Source organism: Stomoxys calcitrans, chromosome 3 (genome assembly GCF_963082655.1).
Source record: "Stomoxys calcitrans chromosome 3, idStoCalc2.1, whole genome shotgun sequence".
In the NCBI taxonomy this organism is placed as follows: domain Eukaryota; kingdom Metazoa; phylum Arthropoda; class Insecta; order Diptera; family Muscidae; genus Stomoxys; species Stomoxys calcitrans.
The window spans coordinates 172,163,311-172,178,172 of NC_081554.1; the positions used below are offsets into that span (position 1 = coordinate 172,163,311).

General features: G+C 41.4%; 2 protein-coding genes across 2 annotated transcripts in view; one reads left to right on the forward strand and one right to left on the reverse strand.

Moving 5' to 3' along the window:
- LOC106087697 (juvenile hormone acid O-methyltransferase-like) overlaps window positions 1-14,862 on the forward strand; it is a 228,752-nt gene that overhangs the window by 170,561 nt on the left and 43,329 nt on the right. The gene's annotated exons all lie outside the window — the stretch shown is intronic.
- LOC106087718 (farnesyl pyrophosphate synthase-like) lies at window positions 2,516-10,701 on the reverse strand. Its single transcript, XM_059365690.1, has 4 exons — window positions 10,511-10,701; window positions 10,368-10,441; window positions 2,839-3,341; window positions 2,516-2,567 (listed from the first exon to the last, which is right to left on the reverse strand). The coding sequence occupies exons 1-4, from the start codon at window positions 10,680-10,682 to the stop codon at window positions 2,516-2,518; spliced, it is 801 nt and encodes a 266-aa protein (XP_059221673.1). The 5' UTR covers window positions 10,683-10,701.

Below are 14,862 nucleotides of genomic sequence, written 5' to 3' on the forward strand. Positions count from 1 at the left end.
ATTGTCATGATTGGCCTAAATATATATTTGGAAGGTTTTAGGGTGGGGCAGCCCCCCTAGGTACCCCACCCGAAATTTGGATACAAATTTTTTATTTTTAGGGTACTATATGAAAGCTCACAAAATTTCACTCAAATCGCACCTCCCATCTCCGAGATCTGGCGTTTCTGAAATTTAGGGTAAGGGGGAGGGTCCGTCCCCCCTTCATATATCAAAAATGTAGTACCCTTTTTTCACCACGGGATCATTATGCACCATCTGTGAAAATTTCAAGAAAATCGGTTCAGCCGTTTCTGAGTTTATAAGGAACACACAAACAAACAAACACAAATTGATTTTTATACCCACCACCGAAGGATGGGGGTATATTCATTTTGTCATTCCGTTTGCAACACATCGAAATATCCATTTCCGACCCTATAAAGTATATATATTCTTGATCAGCGTAAAAATCTAAGACTATCTAGACATGTCCGTCCGTCTGTCCGTCTGTCTGTTGAAATCACGCTACAGTCTTTAAAAATAGAGATATAGAGCTGACATTTTGCACAGATTCTTTTTTTGTCCATAAGCAGGTTAAGTTCGAAGATGGGCTATATCGGACTATATCTTGATATAGACTGATCCGCCGATTTAGGGTCTTAGGCCCATAAAAGCCACATTTATTATCCGATTTTGTTGAAATTTGGGGCAGTGAGTTGTGTTAGGCCCTTCGACATCCTTCGTCAATTTGGCTCAGATCGGTCCAGATTTGGATATAGCTGCCATATAGACCGATCCTCCGATTTAGGGTCTAAGGCCCATAAAAGCCACATTTATTATCCGATTTCGCTGAAATTTGGGACAGTGAGTTGTCTTAGGCCCTTCGACTTCCACCGTTAAATTGGCCCAGATCGGTTCAGGTTTGGATATAGCTGCCATATAGACCGATCCTCCGGTTTAGGGTCTTAGGCCCAAAAAAGCCACATTTATTATGCGATTTTGATGAAATTCAGGACAGTGAATTGTGTAAGGCCCATCGACATCCTTCGTTAATTTGGCTCAGATCGGTCCAGATTTGGATATAGCTGCCATATAGATCGATTCTCCGATTTATGGTGTAGGGCCCATAAAAGCCACATTCATTATCCGATTTTGCTGAAATTTGGGACAGTGAGTTGGGTTAGGCCCTTTGACATATTTCTTCAATTTGGTCCAGATCGGTTCAGATTTGGATATAGCTGCCATATAGACCGATTTCTTGATTTATGGTTTTGGGCCCATAAAATGCTCATTCATTGTCCGATGTCGCCGAAATTTGGAACACTGAGTTAAGTTAAGCCCCTTGAAATACTTCTGCAATATCGCACAGATCGGTCCAGATTTGGATTTAGCTGCCATATAGACAGATATCTAGTTTTTAGGTTTTGGGGCCATAAAAGACGCATTTATTGTCCGATGTCGCTGAAATTCGAGACAGTGAGTTTGGTTAGGCTCTTCGACGTCCTTCTTTAATTTTGCACAGATTGGTCCAGATTTGAATATAGCTGTCATATAAACTGATCTCTGGATTTAAGGTTTAGGGCCCATAAAAGAAGCATTTGTTGTCCAATTTCGCCGAAATTTGGGACAGTGCTTTGTGTTAGGCTCTTCGACATGTTTATGCAACTTGGCCCAAATCGGTCCAGATTTGGATATAGCTGCCATGTAGACCGGTTTAAAGTCTTGGCCCCATAAAAGGCGCATTTATAATCCGATTTCACTGAAATTTGACACAGTGACTTATGTTCGGCTTTTCGACATCCGTGTCGTATATAGTTCAGATCGGTATGAGGTATATGAGTATAAGGTATGAAATTTTCACCGAATTTTGATGAAAGGTGGTTTGCATATATACCCGAGGTTGTGGGTATCCAAAGTTCGGTCCGGCCGAACTTAATGCCTTTTTAATTGTTTATTTTAATTTTGCCGAGCCCCCGTGGCTCAAATAGCATAGTAATTCTTATCCATTATCCCTTGTTTGCCTACAAAGAGATACCGGGCAAAAACTTAAGAACTTGACAAATGCCACCCATGTTGGAGGGTATATAAGATTCGGTCCGGCCCAACTTAGCAAGCATTTACTTGGTATTTTCTAATTATTTAACTCTTTTATTAGTTTTATTTAATATTTGCAGAATAGCTCCTCGTGGTACCCCTTCCGATGCGCCATTGACAAGAGACTTTATCTGCTCAACTAATTGTTCTCCAAGGCCTTCATAGACGCAGGGAAGGTCTAGGCTCAAATATAGATTTTTGATACGCTGCACCGATTCAGAATCTATAGAAGGAAAGAAAAATTCGTTTGTTTGTTTCATTTCAAAAAAAAATCCTTCATCACTCACCCTTTTTTCATAACATTCCAACATTAGCTTTCTTTGCTCCTCTGAAACTCTTTGCATGCATTCCACAGCTAGCCAAGAGCATTTATTCTCCTCTATATCGGTGCCAATTTTGCCCGTTACCTCAGTTTTGGCAAAACAGTCAAGGAAATCAATCAATCCAATGAAATCTTTTTGGTTTGTTTAAAGGCAATGGGATTTTTAACACTGAAACAAAAAGTGAAAAATTTTTTTCTATTGGGTCGGCGTTGACAAATTTTTTCACAGCTTGTGACTCTGTAATTGCATTCTTTCTTCTGTCAGTTATCAGCTGTTACTTTTAGCTTGCTTAGAAAAAAAGTGTAAAAAAAGTATATTTGATTAAAGTTCATTCTAAGTTCTATTAAAAATGCATTTACTTTCTTTTAAAAAATCCGCAATTACTTTTTGGGCAACCATATAAGCAAGTCCTGTTAAAGGCATTTTAAAGTCGTCTTACCCCGCCAAATGCATGGGCAAAGCCAAAGGCAAATAGAAGGCGCTGAGTGCGGTTTTTCTATCGCTTATATCTCTAAACATTTCCTTGGTAAACAAGGCGATGGAGCCTTGTGAGACCATCAAGTCCATAAGTTGCCCATAGGCCGTTATCAATGTCACCTCTCTCATGAGGTTGCACAATTCCACATAGTATTCTTTGTCGCCAAAATATTCATGCAGCACAAAATAAATGATGTTTTCAATAATTAGACCATCATTTATGCCACTCATCCCAATGTGCTCAAGTTTGTGCCAACACAGCTGACCATATCTTAGGGTACCATGATCCATTATATCATCAAAAATTAGCAATGACATGTGCAATAATTCAACACACCAACCCAGAATTTGTGCCCTTCTTAAGTCAACTGCTTTGAGACCTTGGCTCTCCATAAGATCTTTGTAAGTCAGCAATGATATGAGAAGGGCTTGATTTTTACACCTTGGCAAAGTGTATTCTAGGCTCTGAAAGAAAAACTTTAAAAAAATGCTAAATCCGGACGGACCGAGTCTTGGGAATCTACTACCATGGATTCTGCTAACAATTTTTGTATTTGAATTATCTTCTAACAATCATAACGGGTATTGATTGAGGTTTCCATGGTCTCAAGAAGTCATATCGGGGTATCTGATTTTAACTGGCCTCTACCTATTTTTGATTCCTTTGGGGTAGGATTCGTTGTGAGTGTTGGAAGACCAAGTGTTCTTTATGTACCAGATTTCAGGCAAAAACTAAGGCTTCCTGGATCTCAAGAAGTCAAATCCGGAGATCGGTTTATATGGTGGTTCACCTTACTACGTGGTATTTGGCGTAAGATTTGGAGGTCATAAGTGTACATCACATATCAAATTACACCCGAATCGGGTGAAAATTGATGCTTAGGGTATAAATGTACTTTACATACCGGGTTTGGAGATTTATGAGGTAGAAAGTACAATTCGTCGCATAAGGGGCAGGAAATCTCCAAGTATGGGTGAATCATACCATCCATACCTGGAGACTTCCAAATGTATAAAAGCATTTGGCGGGTGATGCCTGAGTACTGTTGTCAATTCTGAGTAGGTGTGTGGAGGAGGGGTACTACCCGCGTGCTTGGAAATGTGCCCGACTTGTTGTTTTGCTTAAGTCGCCGGAGCGTGTCAGGAGTAGAGGTACTTCCCGCGTGCTTGGAATGTGCCCGACTTGTTGTTTTGCTTAAGTCGCCTGAGCGTGTCAGGAGTAACCCGAGGTCTTACCGTGGCATTAGCTTGCTTCCAGTACTTGACAAGGTTCTGGAACGAGTGATGGTGGACAGGCGTGCGAGCAAATGTGCCCCAGTTGTCGTTTTGCTTAAGTCGCCGGAACGTGTCAGGAGTAACCCGAGGTCCTACCGTGGCATTAGCTTGCTTCCCGTACTTGACAAGTTTCTGGAACCAGTGATGGTGGACAGGCTTAAAGAGAGCAACAGAGAGGGTGCATCCCCGTATCAGTTCGAGTTTGTCGAGGGTAGAAGTACTGTTGATGCTTGGTTGTATATCCAGGATTGCGTGAGCGGATTGAATGCCAAATATGTCTTGGGCATATTTGACGATTTCAAGGGAGCATTTGACAACCTTTTATGGCGTACCGTGCTCACGAGGTTGGTTGAGGTGGTATGTCAGGAGATTGGTCTGTGGCGGCGTTACTTTAGCGACAGAAGAGCTTGTGTGGTTGGGGCCAGTGAGACGGTCTGGAAGGACGTTGTAAGGGGCTGTCTGCAGGGTTCCATTTGTGGTCCATTCGGCTTAAGGTACACCTTAACCCACACGTTGGACTCACAGTAACAATGGACAGGTTATTTTCCGATTCATTGGGGACGCGACGTTCGTAGTGGACAGACCTGATTTTGGCTTTGGCCTGAGTCTTGGGTTTTTACTGACTGGACTTGGCTCTCTCAATGATTTTTTTTTAGGAGGTGCCTGGCGTCGACTGCAGGTTCTTCTGCCTGCTGGATTGTGGTTGAGGACGTGGTGCACTTACTGACTAAGTGCCCGTACTATTCGGTATTCAGGGACTTAGACTCTATGGGTTCCATTTGTGGTTCATTTATATTAAGGCAACCCTTTCGGTGTGACTGACAGTGGCAATGGTGGGGTTACTTTCCGATTCATTGAGAACGCGACGTTCGTAGTGAAAAGTCTCAATTTTGGCTTTGGCCTGAGTCTTGGGTTTTTATTCCGGGGGTGTGGTTGAAGACGTGGTGCGCTTACTGACTGTGTGCCCGTACTATTCGGACCTCAGGGACTTAGGCGCTATGGGTTTCATTTGCGGTCCATTCGCCTTAAGGCAAACCTTTTGGAGTGCCTTTATGATAGGTGGAGGACACGTTGGACTGACAGTGGCAATGGACGGGTTACTTTTCGATTCATTGGGGACGCAACGATCGTAGTGGACAGACCCGATTTTGGTTTTGGCCTGGGTCTTGAGGTTTTACTGGCAGGACATGGCTCTCTCAATGCCTTTTTGCATAAGAGGGGGCTGGCTTCGACTACAGGTTGTCCCGCTTGGGGGGTGTGGTTGATGACGTGGTGCACTTACTGACTAAGTGCCCGTACTATTCGGAACTCAGGAACTTAGACGCTATGGGTATATCCTATGGGGAGGGGGTGTGGTTCCATTTGTGGTCCTTTCTTTTTATGGCACACCTTTTGAAGTTAGACTGACAGTGACAATGGACGGGTTACTTTCCGATTCAATGAGGACGTGACTTTCGTAGTGGACAGTCTCGATTTTGGCTTTGGTCTGAATCTTGGGTTTTTACTGACAGGGCATGGCTCTCTCAATGCATTTTTGCATAAGAGGGGCCTGGCGTAGACTGCAGGTTCTCCTGCCTGCGGGGGTGTGGTTGAGGACGTGGTGCACTTACTGACTAAGTGCCCGTACTATTCGGAACTCGGGGACTTAGACGCTATGGGTATACACTATGGGGAGAGGGTGTGGTTCCATTTGAGGTCCATTCTTCTTAAGGCACACCTTTTGGAGTTGGACTGACAGTGACAATGGACGGGTTACTTTTCGATTCATTGAGGACGCGACGTTCGTAGTGGACAGTCTTGGGTTTTTACTGACAGGACATGGCTCTCTCAATGCATTTTTGCATAAGAGGGGCCTGGCGTAGACTGCAGGTTCTCCTGCCTGCGGGGGTGTGATTGAGGACGTGGTGCACTTACTGACTGAGTGCATGTACTATTCGTACCTTTGGGTCTTAGGCTCTATGCGTTCCATTTGTGGTCCATTCGTCTAAAGGCAAACCTTTTGGCGTGCCTTTATGATAGGTAGAGGACACGTTGGACTGACAGTGACAATGGACGGGTTACTTTCCGATTCATTGAGGACGCGATGTTCGTAGTGGGCAGTCTCGATTTTGGCTTTGGCCTGAGTCTTGGGTTTTTATTGCGGGGGTGTGGTTGAAGACGTGGTGCACTTACTGTCTAAGTGCCCGTACTATTCGGACCTCAGGGACTTAGCCGCTATGGGTTCCATTTGTGGTCCAATCGTCTTAAGGCACAACTTTCGTACGACGTTCGTAGTAGACATACCCGATTTTGGCTTTGACCTGAGTCTTGGGTTTTTATTCCGGGGGTGTGGTTGAAGACGTGGTGCACTTTTTGACTAAGTGCCCGTACTATTTGGACCTCAGGGACTTAGCCGCTATGGGTTCCATTTGTGGTCCATTCGTCTTAAGGCAACCCTTTTGGTGTGGCTTTATGATAGGTGGAGGACACGTTGGACTGACAGTGACAATGAACGAGTTACTTTCCTATTCATTGGGGACGCGAGTCTTGGGTTTTTATTGCGGTGCTGTGGTTGAAGACGTGGTGCACTTACCGACTAAGTGCCCGTACTATTTGGACCTCAGGGACGTAGCCGTTATGGGTATATCCTATGGAGAGGAGGTGTGGGATTTGATCAGGGCTTTGTTGAACTCTGGCTCGTTTGCGTGGTTGGCCACCTTTGTGAGAGCGGTCTTTGATAGGAGATGGATGTTAGCTGAGCGGTGATAGGCCTCTGGTGGGGTCGTCCGATGGTTTGGCTCTTAATGTTTGTCCGTTTTTGTGTGCTCGTCCGTTTTTGTCCGTAGTGGAAAGTGTCTGTTCTTGTCCGTCCGTTTTGTGCCCGTTATGACCGTATAGGGTTCTTGTCCGTGTTTATATCCTTGATAGGTATTTTTTCCGTTTGTATCCGTGTTGGGTTTTAGTCCGCTTTGTTGGCGACCATGTTTGATCTTGGGGGTGATGGGGGGTGATGGGGGTTTTGAGGGGTCGGGGAAATAGCTTTGGCTGCTTTCCCTTCTGGTGACCAGTCGGGACTGTTTAGGGTTCAACTGACCAGAGTCCTTAATCTGGTTCCATGGGAGCCCCTGGGATTTCAAACGCAGCCCGATTATGGTGAGGCCCCAGTGAGAAGTAACTGTGGTTTGGACCCAAATCGCGGGTAGAGCGTAAGCTCGATGTGGAGTTGCATTGCAACCGGGTGCCTTGACCCATAGATCGAAAGCAGTTTTAGAAAGTGCTCCGCTTCTAACCAAGGGGGAGCACACGTCCAAACAACGTGAACTCGTTGGTACTCATGCATTAGCCTAGGCTATGTGTGGGGGCGTTGGTAGACGCATTGTATTCACACGGGGCTAAGACCCCCACAGGATTGAGCCAACACGGCAGGTGCCTGAATTAAACACCATCAGGAATTTACATATCAGCCAAATTGGAAGAATTTGAGGCTTTTAGGGGCTCAAGAAGTCAAATCCGGGAATCGATTTATATGGGGGCTATATCAGGTTATAGACCAATTTGGATCATATATGGTATAGATATTGGAAGTCATTAAACAAGTCCAAATTGTAGACAAATCGGAGAAAATTGCATCTTCTAGGGGCTCAAGAAGTCATATCCGGGAATCGATTTATATGGGGGCAGTTAATAGACCAATTTATATCTTATTTGCCATGGATATTGGAAGTCATTACAGAAGTCTTTGTGCCAAATTTCATCCAAGTTAGAAGAAATTGCGGCTTTTAGGGGCTCAAGAAGTCAAATCCGGGAATCGATTTATATGGGGGCTATATCAGTTTATAGACTGATTCGAATCATACTAGGCACGGTTATTGGAAGTCAAAACACAAGTTTTTGTGCCAAATTCATCCAAAAAGAAGGGAAAGAAATCAAATCCGGGAATCGGTTAAAATGGTGGCTATATCATTTTACAGTACAATTTGGATCAAACTTGGCATAAATATTGGAAGTCATAACATAAGTTTTTGTAAAAAATTTCTGACAAATTAAAGGAAAACTGAGACTTCTAGGGACTCAAAGGTCTAATCCGGGAATTGGTTTATATGGGGGCTACATTAGGTTATAAACCGATTTGAATCTTACTTGGCATGGATATTGGAAGTCATAACACAAGTACGTGTGCCAAATTTTTGGCAAATCGGAGAAAAATTGGAGGTTCTGGGGGATGAAGAAGTGATTTGGGGGATCTGTTAGTTTATGGACTGATACGGATGATACTTGGCATGGATATTGTAAGTCATGACACAAGTCCTAGTGGGAAATTTCAGACAAATCGTAGGAAAATCGAAGTCAAATTCGGAGATCGGATAAAATATTTCGGTATGCCACGAAAGGAAAAATTATATTTTTAATAGTTTTATACCCACCACCATAGGATCTAGTCATTCCGTTTGAAACACCTCGAAATATTTGTCTTAAACCCCATAAGTATATATATTCTTGATAGTCTCGAAATCAATCCGCCAGTCGAAATAACGTTAGCAGTCACACGCGTAAAGCTGGCTGCTTGAAATTTAGCACAGATACTAAATATTGATGTAGGTCGTTGGGGATTGCATATGGATCATATCGCTACAAATTTGGATATAGGTCCCATAAAACTGATCTTCTGATTTGACTTCTTGAGCCCCTGAAAGCCGCAATTTTTGTCCGATTTGGCTGAAATTTTGCATGTGGTGTACCGTTACGACTTCCAACCACTTTTCCAAGTACGAGCCTAATCGGTCTTTAACCTGATGTAGCTCCCATATAAACCGATCTCCCGATTTGACTTCTTGAGTACTTACAAGCAGTAATTTTTGTCCGATTTGGCTGAAATTTTGCATATAGTGTTCTTTTATGACTTCCAATAACTGCCGAATCAGTACCAGCCGAATCGGTCTATAACCTGATATAGCTCCCATATAAACCGATCTCCTGATTTGACTTCTTGAGCCCCTGGAAGCCGCAATTTTTGTCCGATTTGGCTGAAACGTTGAATGAGGTGTTTTGTTATGACTTTCAATAACTGTGACAAGTTCGGTCCATAATCTGATATAGCTCCTGTATAAAAAAACGGAGCCAAATACGGTCTCAATCGGTCTATAACCTGATATAGCTCCCATATAAACCGATCTCCTGATTTGACTTCTTGAGTCCTTACAAGGCGCAATTTTTATTCGATTTGGCTGAAATTTTCACATAGTATTCTGTTATAACTTCCAACAACTGTGTCAAGTTCGTTTTAAATCTGTACATAACCTGATATATATCCCATATAAAACGATCTCCCGATTTGACTTCTTGAGCCCCTGGAAGCCGCAATTTTTGTCCGATTTGACTGAAGTTTTGTACATCATGTTCTGTTACGACTCTCAACAACTGTGCCTAGTACGGTCCAAATCGATCAAGAACATGATGGGAGCTACCCATATAAACCGATCTCCCGATTTGGGTACTTAAGCCCTTACAAGCCGATTTGGCTGAAATTTTGCTTATAGTGGTTCTGTTCTGTTATGACTTCCAACAAGTGTGTCAACTACAGTCCAAATCGGTCAATAACCTGATACAGCTCCCATAAAAACCGATCTCCTGATTTGACTTCTTGAGTCCCTGGAAGCCGCAGGGACTGATGACGATTTCGCTGAAATTTTGTATGTGGTGTTCAGTTATGACTTTCCATAACAGTGTCAAGTACAGTCCAAATTAGTCAAGAACCTGATAAAGCTGTCATATAAACCGATCTCCCGATTTGAGTTCTTGAGCCCCAGGAAGCCGCAGTTTTTGTCGGATTTGGCTAAAATATTGCCTGCGGTGTTCTGTGACGACTTCCAACAACTGTGCCGAATACGGTTCAAATCAGTCTATAACCTAATATAGTTCACATGTAAACCGGTGTCTCGATCATCTTTGTTCGGTTCCTAGAAGCTTTAATTTTTGCTGGTTTGACAGAAGTTTGGTATGTTGGATAAAATTATGCCCTTCAAAGCCCTTCAAATTAATTTATTTTGTATAAATGTTTAACAGAATCCATGGTGGTGGGTCCCCAAGTTTCGGCCCGGCCGAACTTAAAACCCTTTAACTTGTTTTTTTTTTTCGTCCATTTCCTCCCATTTGTGTTAATTCTTAGTAGAATCCATGGTTGTGGATTCCCCAGCTTTGGCCCGGAACGTTTTTACTTGTTTTTGTTCTATTTCTTACCATAAAAATCCTTTCCGACAAAGAATTGAGTTGGTGTTTGTTTAGGACATTTTGTATGGGTTCTCGTATATAGTCTGAAGACTCAAAAGTATGGTATGTTACTAAGACTTTAAGACAGTTAAATTAAATGCGTTTTTACACACCTGGCAATTCTGTTTGTCCCAAATGAATTTCTTGAGGCGTAACCGTGGAATAACTCATTTTTAATCCTCCAAATTGTGGCTTTAGCCATGTCCATCTGAAACAGTTTGGTAAAACCGGTTTTAGCATTTTATAATTTTTAATTTGCCTCAAGCTTTTTCCAAGTTGCAACATTTTGCATTGCTTAGGCTAATGTTCGCCAACTGTTTGTATTGGACACCTAGTGCTTGTATATAAATATAAATAATTAAAATTTATTTTTAATAGCAGTGTTATAAAAAACAAGTAAGAGCTTGCTAAGTTCGGCCAGGCCGAATCTTATATACCCTCCACCATGGATCGAATTTGTCGAGTTCTTTGCGCGGTATCTCTCTTTAGGCAAACAAAATAATGAATAAGAAATTTTATGCTATTGGAGATATATCAAATAATAGTCCAATTCGTCTCATAAGTGAATTGGATGTTGAAGACCATAGTAGAAGTCATTGGGTTATATTTCAGTCTATTAGGTTAAGAATTACGCCTTGAAGGGGCTCAAGAAGCATAATCGGGAGATCGGTTTAAGTGGGAGTTGTATGAGGCCATAGATTGATTAAGATCAAATTGGATTCGTATGAAGATCAAGGGGGGAAACAATTTTACAACATTTCAGCAAAATCGGCTAAGAATTGCGCCCTCTAGAGGCTTTATAAGTCAAGATCCCAGATCGGTTTATATGGCAGCTAAATCAGGTTATGAACCGATTTGAACCATACTTAGCACTGTTATTGGAAGTAATACCAAAACACCACGTGCAAAATTTTAGCCAAATCGGATAAGAATAGCGCCCTCTATTGGCTCAAGAAATCAAGACCCCAAAATCGGTTTATATGGCAGCTATATCAGGTTATGAACCGATTTGAACCATACTAAGCACAGTTGTTGAAAGTGGTACTAAAACACTTCATGCTAAATTTTAGCCAAATCGGGTAAGAATAGCGACCTCTATTAGTTCAAGAAGTCAAGACCCAAGATCGGTTTATATGGCAGCTATATCAGGTTATAGACAGATTTCAACCATACTTAACACAGTTAATGGAAGTGATACCAAAACACCACGTGCAAAATTTCAGTCAAATCGAACGAGAATTGCGCCCTCTAGAGACTCAAGAAGTCAAGACCCAAGATCGGTTTATATTGCAGCTATATTAGGTTATGAACCGAACTGAACCGATTTGAACCATACAAAGCGCAGTTGTTGGAAGTGGTACCAAAACATTACTTGCAAAATTTTAGCCAAATCGGATAAGAATTGCGCCCTCTAGTGGCTCAAGAAGTCAAGACCCCAGATCGGTTTATATGGCAGCTATATCAGGTTATGAACCGATTTGAACCATACTTAGCACAGTTATTGGAAGTAATACCAAAACACCACGTGCAAAATTTTAGGCAAATCGGATAAGAATTGCGCCCTCTAGTGGTCAAGAAGTCAAGACCCAAGACCGGTTTATATGGCAGCTATATCAGGTTATGAACCGATTTGAACCATACTAAGCGCAGTTGTTGGAAGTGGTACCAAAACACTTCATGCTAAATTTCAGTTAAATCGGTTGAGAATTGCGCCCTCTAGATGCTCAAGAAGTCAAGACCCAAGATCGGTTTATATGGCAGCTATATAAAAACATGAACCGATATGGCCCATTTACAATCCCAATTGACCTACACTAATAGGATATATTTATGCAAAATTCCAAGCGCCTGGCTTTACTCCTACGAAAGTTAGAGTGCTTTCGACATACCGGCAGACTGACGGACATGGCTAGATCGACTTAAAATGTCATGGGGATCAAGAATATATATACTTTATGGGGTCTGAGATGAATATTTCTAGGTGTTACAAACGGAATGACGAATTTAGTATACCCCCCATCCTATGGTGGAGGGTATAAAAACAATGTAAACTTAATTTACTTAAGCTTAGCAAGTAAAAAGCCGTTAAGTACGGCAGAACCGACCTTTGGATACCCACCACCTCGGGTGTATATGTAAACCACCTTTCGTCATAAACCAGTGAAAAAGCAGCTTTATCGAAATACGATCCGTTCTGGATCAAATTCGGCACGGACATTGAGTGGTATAAAAAGTAGAAGTCATTGTTCAATTTTGTAGAACGCAATATTGGTCTGTTTGGTAGCCATATCCAAATATAGACCGATCTGAACCATATACGACACTGATGTCGAAAAGCCTAACATAAGTCAATGTGTCAAATTTCAGAGAAATCGGACCATAAATGTGCCTTTTATGGGGCCAAGACTTTAAATCGAGATATCGGTCTATATGGCAGCTATATTCAAATCTGAACCGAACCGGGCCAAATTGAAGAAGAATGTCGAAGGACCCAACACAACTCAATGTACCAAAATGTGCCAATGAACTTTCCACTAAGGAATAAATATATGCATATATATTTCATTAATATTTCCAGGTGTTATAAACGAAATGACTAAACTATTATACCTCCCATCCTATGGTGGTGACTTTAAATACATATAATTACACCAATCATAACTTTGGTCTTGTTTAAATCGGAATATTTAAACTGTAACACAAAATTGTCTAGGTTATTGAATAAATTATTTGTGTGAATAAATATTTGTGTCTATGTCGTACTTTTATCAGTTCAAAATTGAACACCCAGTTTGCTGATATCATTAAACACTACCTGCTGATTTCCTATAAACATTTTGTAACCTTCGTTGGAAAACTTAGTTGAAGGGCATCATTTTATTCTACATACCAAAGTTCTGTCAAACCAGCAAAATTAAAGCTTCTAGGAACCAAAGAAAGATGATCGAGAGAACGGTTTACATGAGAGCTATATCAGGTTATAGACCGATTTGGACCGTACTTGGTACAGTTGTTGGAAGTCATAACAGAACACAACGTGCAACATTTCAGATAAATCGGATGAAAATTGTGGCTTGTAATAGGAGGGGGGGTATACTAATTTCGTCATTCTGTTTGTAACTACTCGAAATATTCGTCTGAGACCGTATAAAGTATATATTGGGTTGCCCAAAAAGTAATTGCGGATTTTTTAAAAGAAAATAAATGCATTTTTAATAAAACTTAGAATGAGCTTTAATCAAATATACTTTTTTTTACACTTTTTTTCTAAAGCAAGCTAAAAGTAGCAGCTGATAACTGACAGAAGAAAGAATGCAATTACAGAGTCACAAGCTGTGAAAAAATTTGTCAACCCAACCCAACCCAATATATTCTTGATCGCCGCGACATTTTATGTCGATTTAGCCATGTCTGTCCGTCTGTCTGTCGAAAGCACGCTAACTTCCGAAGGAGTAAAGCTAGCCACTTGAAATTTTGCACAAATACTTCTTATTAGTGTAGGTCGGTTGGTATTGTAAATGGGTCATATCGGTCCATGTTTTGATATAGCTGCCATATAAACCTATCTTGGGTCTTGACTTCTTGAGCCTCTAGAGTGCGCAATTCTTATCCGATTGGAAATTTGAAATTTTGCACGACGTGTTTTGCTATGATATCCAACAACTGTGCCAAGTATGATTCAAATCGGTCCATAACCTGATATAGCTGTCATATAAACAGATCTTGGGACTTGAATTCTTGAGCTTCTAGAGGGCGCAATTCCTATCCGATTTCGTTGAAACTCTGCATGACGCATTTTATTCTTACTTTCAACAACTGTGTCAAATAAGGTTCATATCGGTCCATAACCTGATATAGCTGCCATATAAACCGATCTTGGGTTTTGACTTCTTGAGCCTCTAGAGTGCGCAATTCTTATCCGATTGGAAATTTGAAATTTTGCACGACGTGTTTTGTTATGATATCCAACAACTGAGCCTAGTATGATTCAAACCGGTTCATAACCTGAAATAGTTGCCATATAAACCGATCTGGGATTTTGACTTCTTGAGCCTCTAGAGGTCGCAATTATTATCCGATTTGCCTGAAATTTTGTACGACGGATCCTCTCATGACCATCAACATACGTGTTTATTATGGTGTGAATCGGTCTATAGCCCGATACAGCTCCCATATAAATCGATCTCTTTATTTTACTTCTTGAGCCCCCAAAGGGCCCAATTCTTATTCGAATTGGCTGACATTTTACACAGGTCTCCAACATATAATTTAATTGTGGTCCAAACCGAACCATATCTTGATATCGCTCTAATAGCAGAGCAAATGTTTTCTTATATCCTTTTATGCCTAAGAAGAGATGCCGGAAAAAGAACTCTATGAATGCGATCTATTGTGGAGGGTGTATAAGATTCGACCCGGCCGAACTTAGCACGCTTTTACTTGTTACCTGTGGAAATTTTAAACA

Bases quoted from the DNA above. Each gene is read 5' to 3' on its own strand.
- LOC106087718 (XM_059365690.1), bottom strand. From the start codon at position 10,682: ATGTTGCAACTTGGAAAAAGCTTGAGGCAAATTAAAAATTATAAAATG. The intron at 10,442-10,510 runs GTGTGTAAAAAC...TTGAGTCTTCAG, and splicing joins GGGACAAACAGAATTGCCAG to ACTATATACGAGAACCCATA. The intron at 2,568-2,838 runs GTAAGACGACTT...TTTTTGTTTCAG, and splicing joins TTGCCCATGCATTTGGCGGG to TGTTAAAAATCCCATTGCCT.